Genomic DNA, 12352 nt, shown 5'->3' on the forward strand with positions numbered 1-12352 from the left:
TCTCCCTAGCCTGATTTTTGCCTTCTTATACGTCCCCCTATGATTCTTGGACATCATTTTTTTTTTTTTTCCTTTTTTTGTCTTTTTTACTGACCGGCAATGGGATCGCAACCCTCTGTGTTGCGCCCGCACCGCGCTCAGCCAGTGAGCGGGAACCGGTCTCCACATGGGATCCGAACCCTCGGCGGGAACGCCGCCACACTCCCAAGCGGCGCACTGTCCAGTGCGCCACTGGGCTGGCCCATCTTGGACATCATTTTGCTCACAGACTTTGGTTAAAGAAATTGTAATCCCCAATTCCGATCCTCAATCTGTTGAAAGTCATGAAACTCAATGATGTCTTGTCCTTCATTAATTTAATGTACCAGCAAATGTCACTACTTAAAAAACCAGGAGAAAATCTATACCAAATAATGTATCTTTAACAGTATAACTCTCAATGAGTAATAATCTTGGATTAGTAAAAATACTTATTTTTTAATAAAAATTCCCAGTTATATTAAAAGCTTTTTTTTTGTTGTTGCTTTGTTTTTAAGTTGAAGAAGGACAAAGTCTAACTTTGTCATTTCAATAATTTCCACCAAACACCATTCTGAAATAACATGTCTGTTCTAAACCTATTTAAATTTCATTTGCATAGGTTTACATAAATTCACTGGCAGTAGCTTTCCCAGTTGGTTTTACTTTTTGCCCTCTTTGTTTTGTCCATTAGCCAGAAATCCCTGCCTTCCTCTGTTGGTTAATATCACTTTGTTTCCTTCACATTCAGTATTTGGCCCTTTATTGGCCGTCCCTCTCTTTTCTGTCCACTTGCTATGAGTCAGTACTTCTACCTATACCTACAGAAGTGCCTCCACCACATGCAGAGGGACTCAAAACATGCAGTTCAATTAGTTACAAGGAGGTTTTTAAGACTGTTTTTAAACACAACATTCCCTACGTTTAGGAAGGTAATGAACCTAAGAACTTGGTGAACATTGGAGGTACACAACGTGAGAGCTGCAGAGCAGCCTTCACACAATACAGTACCTAGAGCGGCTTTCTTGCCGGAGTCTAAGTGCCCAGTTATGTGCTCACTGAAGATGGTAAGCTAATGTCCTATAGTCAGATGTCTCAGCAAGATCAGAGGTTACTTGGCTACTGGCCACTTCATTAGCAAGAAAGTGATAACTGAAACAATCAGAGAATTCCTTCAAAAAAAGTGTGTGAGTAAGTTTGGGAGGCTTCCCAATGCTATATTGACTGTGCCTATTTATGACAACAGGTTAATTCACTTGGCTGAGATCAATGCATAAGGTTAAAGATTTTTAAATTGTCACATGTGAGTGTTTGTTAACATCATTTTCCTTGCTTGTTATGACTCTAATGGGCTTGAAAATTGGTCCAGCCAGTCTCTCTTCTCTTCTCTCTTCTCTCTCTCTCTCTCTCTGTCTGTCTCCCCCTCTCTCTCTCTCCTTTGTCTCCCTCTTCTCTCTCATTTCTCTCTCTTTCCTCCCTCTCCCTTCTTTCCCCACCTTCTTTGTCTCTTTCTCTCACTTTCTGTGAGGTTCATTTGCTTGACTGATTCTGAGTGTCCATAATGACTGTTTGGCATATTCTACAGGCAAAGGTCCCGAGACCCTTTTTGCTGGCTATAACCTCAATGACAATGAATGGCACACAGTGCGTGTGGTTCGTCGAGGAAAAGGTCTAAAGTTAACAGTGGATGACCAGCAGGCCATGACAGGTAAAGGCCCCTGCCCCCACTGCCTTTTCTTATGCTAATGCCTCAGACTTTCTCATTTCTTGCAGGTGGCTTTTCAAAACAAGACTGGTGCACTTGAAACTTATACACACAATCCACTTTTTATTCTAATTTTTCTAGTAACAAATTCTATTTAATAAGTAACCTGTTAGGTGTCTTTCCTTCCAAATGACCAACACTATTTGTGCCATGTTTATTGCCCTTTAATAATTCAAGAATAAATTATAATATATTTTATTTTAGTGATCTGGTACATAGCTGTGCCTCATAAAATATTAAAGTCATTGTTTGGATGCCACTTTCTGTTCCGTTTCTTTGTTTCTTATATAGTTTGGGGATGAACAACAGCAAGTTTTACTTTTTAGTATCTAAGTAAATTGATAGATATACTGGCATTCTTTCAGAAGAACCACTTTTACATTTTAACTTATAATAGATCATTTTTGGGCCATTTTGCTCAGTTGGTTAAACTCTAATATTAAGGATGTCATGTTCAATCTCTGATTTGTAGATTTCTAACTGAGATGAGCCGTGTAAAGGTCTGCCCTGGAGACACAGGGAAGCCAAATGAAAGAGGAACCAGTGCACCTTTATCCTCTCTGAAAATAACTTCAAGCACATGACCCACTGGGATATTAGCTTATTTTCGTGTTTTAGAGAACATCATTATGTTAATTATTATAGTAAAAATCATAAGATGGTCCTTGTGCAGTAGAGAAGTGTCTGTTCTACATTCAGTCCTGATGAGGTTCCCTTGCACAGAGAACAGTCAGCTCTAGCAATGTGGAGATATCATGTATTGTATTTTAATTTTTGAAAGAATCATTCCTGAGTTCCGGTGAAGCAAACTACCAACTCCATAGACCTCCTACTATCTTATGTTTTATCAGCCTTTATGGCTTTCCAAAACTTTTTTTTCTACAAGTTGTGGAACTTTATTTTGTTTTGGAATCACCTGAAGAGCTTTAAAAGTATCAGATAATAGCCTCACACTACAGAAAGTCTGAGGAGGAGGCCATTAATTTGTTTTGCTTAAAATCTATCTAGAGGATTCTAATGCAGCTGGTCCCTGGATTAGCATTTAAAAATTGCTTCTGTGTTTTGTCATTTTATTCTCTTGGGAAAGAAAATCAACCAGAGAGCTGTTAGCATAAGGCTTTACTCAGAATTGACAACTATAAGAATGCTCTGAAAGAGCTTTTAAGCTTAGAGAAGGAAGGCAGAATTTTTACAGGGCTTTGGCAGGAGAGTGTCAAATGAAGCTCTTGGAAGAGGAATGAATTGTTTTTGTAGCTTAGCACCCGTTGTTTGAACAACTAACTGCATGTTATCAAAAAGGGTGGGAGTGGACAGTTAGGGTCTAATATGATGTGCAAGAGGTTTGGAAGAAACAGCTTCTGGAAACAAGAACATCGAGAACCACAGCAAAACAGTCTCTGAGTGTCTCTCAAATATTCTGCAGTCCTATGAAGTAGAGAGTGCACATATATTCCCATTTAATTGGTGAGAAAACTGAGACTCACAGAGCATATGTGATTTATATTTCAGTGAAGTGCCGTTATTACCAGGACTGGGAAGAGAACCTAGGCTTATTTTTCATTTTGATTAGCTTGATTTTGTTTTGAGCCAGTCTATTGCTTTATATTTGTTAATATCCAAATAAGTCTTTGGCTCTGTGATAAGTACTTTCCCACATATAACAGCATATTATGAGGATAATATATACATTCATATAAACCTCAGAAGGCAACTGATAATATAGGGCAATATATGATGTACTGAGTGACAAGCAATTCGTTCTTTTGGAATTCAAAGAGAGCATGAAGCAATAGATAATAGGATTAAAATATAATATGAATGTTTTCTTGGACTTCTTGAAGTACACTCATATTTAAACTAGGCTTTAAAGAAAAGAAAATGCAGGTGATAAACGTGTGTGGGAGGGAATTCCACACAAGAAAAAATAATGCTGAGGAGGCTAGACAGAGTAATGTTTAGGGAACTAAGAAGTTTTGTTTTGCTTTATGAAACAATATGGTGGTTGACAAGGCTAGAATGTCCTTTGGGGGCCCATGAATCAATGCTGTGGACTAAGGGATTCATATGTCATAGAAGACTTTCAGGCAATTGAAAATCACTGCACTTAAGCTGAAAAGGAAGCTGAGAATATTTTTGAGCAAAATCAATCGTGTGGTAGTGTATCAGATGGTTCAGGGTGGAAAGTAAGTCCTGAAGTACATTGGCTGTAGCAGGGATGGAAACAAAAGAATGATGCAAAACATTTTTAAACATTTTATTTAGAAATAATTTCAAACTTTCAAAAAGTTTCAAAAATAAAAATAATATGGGCCGGCCCGGTGGCGCACTGGATAGTGCGCCGCTTGGGAAGCGCGGCGGCGCTCCCGTCCGAGGGTTCGGATCCCATATACAGACCGGTTCCCGCTCACTGGCTGAGCGAGGCGCGGGAGCAACACCGAGGCTTGCGATCCCGTTGCCGGTCCCCGGTCCGGTACGGGGGCAACACTGAGGGTTGCGATCCGTTGCCGGACACGGAAAAAAGACAAAAAAATAAATAAATAAATAAAAAATAAAAATAAAAATAATACGAGGAACACTGGTATATCTTTACTATTGTGAACATTTTATTCTGTTTGCTTTGACATTTGCACTCTCTCCTCTCTCACTCTTTCTCTGAATTTTTCTTAACTAGATGAGTGTAAATTACACACACAATGGCCCTTTACCCCTAAATACTTCAGCATGTATTTTTCTCAAAAGAGGAGTATTTCCTTACTTAACAAAGTAAAATTTACCAACTTCAGTAAATTTTGCGTTAATACAGTATATTTTACCTATTGTATCATTCATATTCCAATTTTGGCAGTTGACCCAATGTTGTCTATGTGCTATGAGCATATTTTCCCCCTCCAGTACAGTACACAGTCTAGAGTCAGATATTTCATTCAGTTGTTATCTCTCTATAGCCTCCTTTAATCTAGAACATTTCTATAAACTTTCTTTCTTTCATCACATTGAGATTTTTAAAGGACAATCTTTCTCCTACCTTATATTAATGTATTACTACATTGCGTTGAAGTCACTCATTTTATGTTGTCTGATTTTTTTATGATTAAATTCAGGTTTGACATTCTTGAATGAAATAAACCCCATTGTTGATGTGTGGCTTTCTCATCGTGTCTCATGAGGATGCACATGCTGTCCATGCCCTTGATTGGTGATTTTATTTGATCACTTGGTCAATGTGCTGTCCAATTTCTTCACTGTGTAATTACTATAAATTACAATAAGCTGTCTGTGGAGAGACATGTTAAGACCATACAAGCATCCTGTACCTCATCAAAATTTTGCCTTAGATTTAGCATCTGTTGAAGATTTTTGCCTGATACAGTCTTTAACATGTTAGTTACAGAATGATTATTTTCAAACTCCAGCACTGCTCCCACCTGTACAGTCAGCACTTAGCATTCTACTGTAAGCAAGAGCCCTCCCTTCTCTGTCCCTTCTTTCTCTTTTCTTCCTTTCCTTTTCTTTCCTTTCCTCTCTGCCCTCCCTTCCTCCCTCCCTTCCTCCCTTCTTTCCTTCCTTTTTGTTGTGTATCCACAAGTTTCTATTTTTTTTACAATAATAATTACTCTATTTTTGTGCTCAAATTTTTCCCATTTTAAGCACTGTGAGTTTTATCAGGTTGGTTTCTATGATCTTGTGACATGCTTTACCCCAATTTTTTAACACCTTTTTACTTTCTGGCATAATAGGATGTTCTAGGTACAGCTTTTATCTACCATATTTCATCCCTTGAATTAGCCATTTAGTTTACATTTAGTGAGGAATAATGTAGACCAAGATCTGGGTGGTAGGTATGCTCAAAGCTACTGGAGTGTCTTTGCTACCTGACCATTTCGGCAGGCAAAGACAGGAAATATATTCAAGTATATACACCTACACCTACACATATATGTAAATGTTTACACTTTAAGAACATATGAATTTCACGTATGCATAAAATACGTATACAGATATTTTGGAAAACACGAGTTTACACTGTACCTCCAAACCTCTAGTATTGTTTCTTGATTTTCCCCATTCCATGTTTCCATGTCTTTTTTTAAAGATAAGAATCCTGGCTCCCAGTAGTATTTACTCATTTGTTCATCTTGATAATGTACCTAAAATGCTTTCAGAATTGCTTTACACATACCACTGCAATCAGTAAACCAACAGAAAAGAGTCCAGGACTAGTTTGTGATTCTTTTTCTCATTTCTCCCTGCCTAAAACTTAACCTGGATACTCCTGTGCTGAGTTTGTAAATAACTTTAGTCGTTTTCTTCCTTCCTTCTTTCCTTCCTACCTATCTGCCAACCACCTTTTCTCCCATCTTGCCAAAAATCTCATGAAAGCCAACAACTCATAAGAATGTAAAATCGGCCTTGATTTACATAATATAGAAAAGGTCTCCAAAAGTAGCAGTGGAAACTTGCCATTGAGGCTTAAGTTTAGAATGGAATTTTTTCAAACACCCTAGTGGCCACTTGAAGCCACCCATAGATCAGGAAAGCAATGGGAGTTTCTTAAATTTTACAGCAAATCAGAAATCACTAAACAGGAAGAAGCTTTTAAAAGAAAGCAATAGAGACTCTTTATGCAAAGTTCTATATTTTCCCACATCTTTAAGCCATAGTAATGGTTACATCAAGTGTATGTTGAACCCAGGCCAGTACATACTCAGGCTCTTCTTGAGAATGTTTGCACCTCACCAAGGATGATAAGACAGTAGTTACCAGCAGAGAAGCCCTAAGAGGGAGATTTCCTATGTCTCAGATGAAAAAGGGTTGTACAAACTATGTGGGATCCCTAAGTGTGGAGTCACTGGGTTTCAACTCGTCATTTAATCTGTCTAAAAATTGTGAAATTTGTGTATTTTATATGTGTGTGTATGCTGGTGAGTGTCCTTTGTTGAACAGTATTTACCACACATCCAGTTACTGAAGCCTGAAGCCAGACATTACCATTTCCTTCCTCTCCATTAATCTGTACATTATTAAATCCTGCAAGTTATATCTGAAAAGTTATCTCATTTTGTTCCCATTTTTGCTACTACTACCCTACTTCAAACCCTCTCTAATCTATTGTACCCACAAAAGGATTAAACACACATGCACATACACACAATTGCACACATACACATATTGAGTCATGACTGATCATCTGCTTAAAACTGTCCAATAGCTCCTTAGGCACCATTGATGGATCTGGCCCCTGGCACTCCTAGTTTCATGTGAGCCACTAGTTCACTTGCTCACAATTCTCCAGCCATGCTCTCTAGCTCTTTCTCACCCAAAAGCCTCTGGTCATTTGTCTCTGCATGGAATCCACCTCTTGACTCCCCTTCCCCACTTCTTAGCAGAGCCGTTTCTTTTTAATCCTTCAAATGTAGCTTAAATACCAACTCAGGTACCTGCTACCAGCCCACATTTACCAACACAACATCTCGTTCATCAAATTCATAGCACTTTTCTGAGTTTTATTATTTAATTATATCCTTACCTCTTTTCATCTGCCTTCCCCCAGTAGACCGAGTTTTTTGTAAACAGGGGCCTTGTCTGCTCCTCTCAATACTATTCCTTTATTACCTAGCACAGCACTTGACACATATACCACACACTCAGTGTCTTCAGGTGATTTAACAAGTTCATGTAAGACGTGGGGATTCTTTTGTTACACAACAGAAGTTTAACCCAACTCAATGCAAAGCTGAATCTAAAATGGCTGATCTTGCTATCAGTTTGGGTAAAAAGATTTGACTTAGATATTGAAATTTCTATACAAATGCACCATTCAGAAAACATATTCTGGTGGTTGTTTCTTTTTTTTTTTTTTTTTTTTTCCTTTTTTGTCTTTTTTTACTGACCGGTAATGGGATCGCAACCCTCGGTGTCGCGCCCGTACCGGGGACCGGCAACAGGATCGCAACCCTTGGTGTTGCGCCCGCACCGTGCTCAGCCAGTGAGCGGGAACCGGTCTCCACATGGGATCCGAACCCTCGGCGGGAGCGCCACCGCACTCCCAAGCGGCGCACTCTCCAGTGCACCACCGGGCCGGCCCAACTGGTGGTTGTTTCTTATTGGAGATTATTGTCAAACTTGAATGCCCAAGGCACCTTGATCAGAAGCATTTTGCTAATTCCAAATTCCCCTTTTCTTTAAGTCTCTGGAAATGACAGGTCATTTTTAAATGGCTGGAACCTTAAAATCTTTCTCCATCAAAGTCCTCTTTTTTTTTCCCTATTTAATTAACATATGTATACAACAGTGGGGGTGGCTACATTACTGATGAGGATTAAACACTGCAGTAAATTCAGAGGGAAAAATAATTTTTTAAAGAAATCACTCTGTTAATGTTTTCTTAGTCATTGAATAATGGCTTTTAGGTGCTAATTCTTCCCCTTAAGCAAGCTTATCTGCCATTTTTGTGTACACAATTTATGTATGCTTATTGTATAAAAAAAGAATAGGCTTTTAAGCATGGGCCATAATGTTTTTTCTTATAACTAGTCTATGGTTGCTTCAACACTGTTTTACTACTTTTCATTATTTTCGCTCTGCATACACATTATATTCCTTTGAGAAAGGAAAACAGATATAAGTATTATTTTTGTCACTGAACTTCTCAATCCTACTAAAGAAAATGTTTTTCCCTATTTCAGAGGAGTCAAGAACTTGAAACTTTGGACTAACACTTAAATTTGAGTATTAGAAATATATATATATATATATATTTTGGATTTTTCTTACTATTGGTTGGCTCATCAATAGAATCTTTAAGAAGAGACACGGCAATTTCAGGGTGGAGTTCACTGAGTTATAACTCAGATTTTAATATAGAGAGGAAGATAAAAATCAATACAAAGGGACATCAAAGTCCATGTGATTTTCATATTCTTCATTCTACATAGCTTGTTAATTCAGTGTTGCTGGTGTCTCTAGAGCTTTATATTTGGAAATTATTAAAGGTTAATTTTATTTTTGCCAAAGAGGTAGATTCCCACAGAGCCGTACTGAAGTCACCGAACAAGAAGAACTAAAGGAGAGAGAGATGAGGCTATATGAGAAACCAGAATTGTTAAGAATGTAAGAGTATTTTTGCATCATTTAGGCAATCAGGAGGCATTGTAGTGAGGGCGGGGAGTGAAGAGACAATTCTTTATAGTGATATTTTTTGTGGAAAAAAAAAGTTTGCAAAGAGAATCAGAACAAACCAATGGCTGAAAAAATAACATGCCAAGGATGACCGAGTGCTGTTAGCAGGATCAAGGACTGGTAAAGTCTGTTGAAAAATTAAAGTACAGCTCAGGAGAGAGTTCTGAGTTTATAATCATCAAAGTCAATTAACTAAATACGTAAACAGTTTTCATTGGACAACAAAAGCGTACCTTTTAAATTTTACTTACAGGCATTTCCTTAAAATGCTCTTCAGTATTTTACTGTTTTGACTAAAGAAGTGGAAATATGTCAAACTGGTTGAAGGAGCCCATGTAGGTGGGTGTTCAATCTTCATTATACCTGGGAAGAAGGTTCAGTGCATTTTCTTAGGGACTGATTCTGGGATTGGCTTTAATTAATACTTTCATTCATATCATGGGTGATGGGATAGGATAAGCTCCAGAAATTTTCCAATTATGCCAAATTGGGCAGGGAAGCCAGCACCTGGAAGAACTCCATTGCCGTTTAAATGACCTTTCTGAGTTGCAGAAGAGAGTGAATGACAGTTTGATTAGACAAGAGAAAGATGCTAAAAGTGAACAACTAGCAATGATAAGAGAACTTTATATTATGTTGTTCTTTACCATTTAGAAAACAAGTTCGCCTCTCTTTTTATTTATTTTTCCTTCAACTTTGCAAGCAGGTGGAATTATCACTCTGGAGGTAAAGATGGGACGATGCTGGCTTAAAATGAGTTAAACTGTTCATTATTCAGCTCAACCCCCATCTCTCTCCATCCGATCATATTTCTTTGGGGAAAACAATTTCTTTGAAAGAAATATGGCGGGATGGTGAGAGATGGGGGCTGAGTTGAATAGTGAATCACTAAATAAATAGGCAACCAAGCTTCACACTTGGATGTTTAAAGAAGATTATACCTTGTGGTAATGTACGCTAGTTTTACTGGTATTCTCAAAACTAGGCATGCCTTGAATTAGTGTAATGTGCTCAATTTAGTACTCCAAAACAAAAATACAAGAAAAATGGCATAGGTTCAGAAGAGATCAACAGAAATTCCAGAGTGGTTGAGAGACTAGTGCAAAGAAGGACCACGGACATTATTTAGCATAGAAAAGGGAAAGCAAAAAGTACATACTTAACTTCAAACACATTTTCACGGTTTTATTTTTGGAATAAGAGTCAGCTACCCTTCCTTATTTCTATTAGATATAGAAAAATATATAGTCAATTTTTTTTTCCTTGAAGAACATTTGTAAAGAAAACATCACCTAATCATGAATCACTTTCTACTGGGATGATTAAGAATCATTTCCCCTAATCCATTCATCTTTCCCTCCCTGCATCCCTCCCTCTTGCCCTTTTCTTATTCCCTTCATAGCTTCTTTCCTTCTTTTATTTCTTACTTCTACTTTTAAAAAATGTCATGATTTTTGTTAAGGAGGATGATTTTTGTTAAGACTAAAATTTGGACAGGGATTAGAACCTGACCTAAGAAGGTTTTATATCATGTAAACTAGCCTTATCCTTTAACATCGCCTAGGTGTTCTTACTGTATGCAACCTAGTATCAGGGAGGCGTTTGGATTCTTAAATTCTAAAATGTGATATTGTTATGGGAGTCTAAAGTTGAAAGTGCCTTTCAGATACAGAAAATAATATATTATCATCTCTTTTAGGTCAAATGGCAGGCGATCATACAAGGCTGGAGTTCCATAACATAGAGACTGGCATCATCACAGAACGACGGTATCTTTCATCTGTCCCCTCCAACTTCATTGGACACTTGCAGAGCCTGACATTTAATGGAATGGCATACATTGACTTGTGTAAAAATGGTGACATAGATTATTGTGAGCTCAATGCCAGATTTGGCTTCAGGAACATCATAGCAGACCCTGTCACCTTCAAGACCAAATCAAGCTATGTTGCCTTAGCTACATTGCAAGCCTACACTTCTATGCATCTTTTTTTCCAGTTCAAGACAACATCCCTAGATGGACTAATTCTGTATAACAGTGGGGATGGAAATGACTTTATTGTGGTTGAATTAGTTAAAGGGTAAGTACATGTCAGTTCAATGACAAATACATAAAACTTTGGAAAAATGGACCTGAATTTCCAAAACTATACATTAAATGGAATGTATTGGCTTGTAAGATGGTATGCAGGGGAAGGGGGAGGACAAGTAATGCATTCATTTAAGTCATGTCTTAGGCATCTTAAATTAATTTGAATTCAGTCCAGTCTTTTGTGCCTACATTTCTGCATAGAGGAACAAACAACATTGAGTTCTAATTCATGGTAGGCATTCCGTAAATCTGACACTTAAAATGTGCATTTCCTGACTGTGCACAATGTAATTCCACAAAAAAATTTCTACAAATTTGTGGGCTAGTTTGTGCTGAATTAAATAGCTAATTTAAATAATCAGATTACTTAAATTCCACAAAATATCATTTAACTCAAGCTTAATTCTGTGCCTCAGTTCCCTGAAGAATTTAAAAAGCAAGATTTGTGTAAAATTTCCTATTTGATGTATTTTAACCAATCTGAGCATTTATTCATTCATTTGGCAAATATTATTGAATATTTACAATGGGCTAGACAATGTGCCAGTTATGGATATCTATATCTATATCTATCTATCTATAGTATATACATACTGACATATAGAGTATACACACACACACACACACACACATACTGATATATGTACACACACTTACACACACACACACACACGAGGGGTCTTCAAAAAGTTAGTGGAAAAACAGAATTGAAAGATAATATAGATATCCCCATGAACCTTTTGAAGATCCCTCGTGTGTGCATGTGTGTATGTGTATGTATTTATACAAAATCTTTGCCACCCCTATGCACATCTCATTCCCACCAGCCCTCAGCCACACAAGATATCAACCCTAGGTGGTACAGGTAAACACATAAGTATAACAGAAAATTACTATGAAAAATGTCCTAAGATGTTCATGGCAAAGACTCGGGAGAGTCTTTAGGAACATATGGTCAGGGAGTAGCTATTTGAACTGAGTCTTCAGAGATGAGTGCACATTTCCCACATGGAAGGAGGGACTCAGGATAAAGAGAAAAGCAGGGGTAAGAGGATGGGAATTGCCATTGCAGTGTGGTTAGCAAAGGATAGTGGGAATAGTGCAAATAGGGAAGGCATAGTGAGAGATACTCCCTTCAAAAGTCATAAGAGAATGTTGACTATGATTTTAAAAATAATTCTTACTGCTTTCTGTAGTGAAGACTATGAATAACCCTCCTCGCTGAAGCAGAATAGTTCTTTACATTATTGTTAAGTGAGCTTCTATGTTGTTATGGCAGAAGTCACCAAAGGAAACGC

General features: G+C 37.7%; 1 protein-coding gene across 7 annotated transcripts in view; it reads left to right on the plus strand.

The window, feature by feature from the left end:
- Nucleotides 1–12352, plus strand: part of NRXN1 (neurexin 1) — a 682451-nt gene that overhangs the window by 116098 nt on the left and 554001 nt on the right. For all 7 annotated transcript variants that reach the window (XM_008588382.1, XM_008588364.1, XM_008588390.1 and 4 more), the window contains 2 exons: nt 1604–1726; nt 10662–11043. In XM_008588382.1, coding sequence (XP_008586604.1) covers nt 1604–1726; nt 10662–11043 — 505 coding nt within the window. The remainder of the gene's footprint in view (nt 1–1603; nt 1727–10661; nt 11044–12352) is intronic.

The sequence above is a fragment of the Galeopterus variegatus genome, unplaced genomic scaffold (genome assembly GCF_000696425.1).
Source record: "Galeopterus variegatus unplaced genomic scaffold, G_variegatus-3.0.2 Scaffold125, whole genome shotgun sequence".
NCBI lineage: Eukaryota > Metazoa > Chordata > Mammalia > Dermoptera > Cynocephalidae > Galeopterus > Galeopterus variegatus.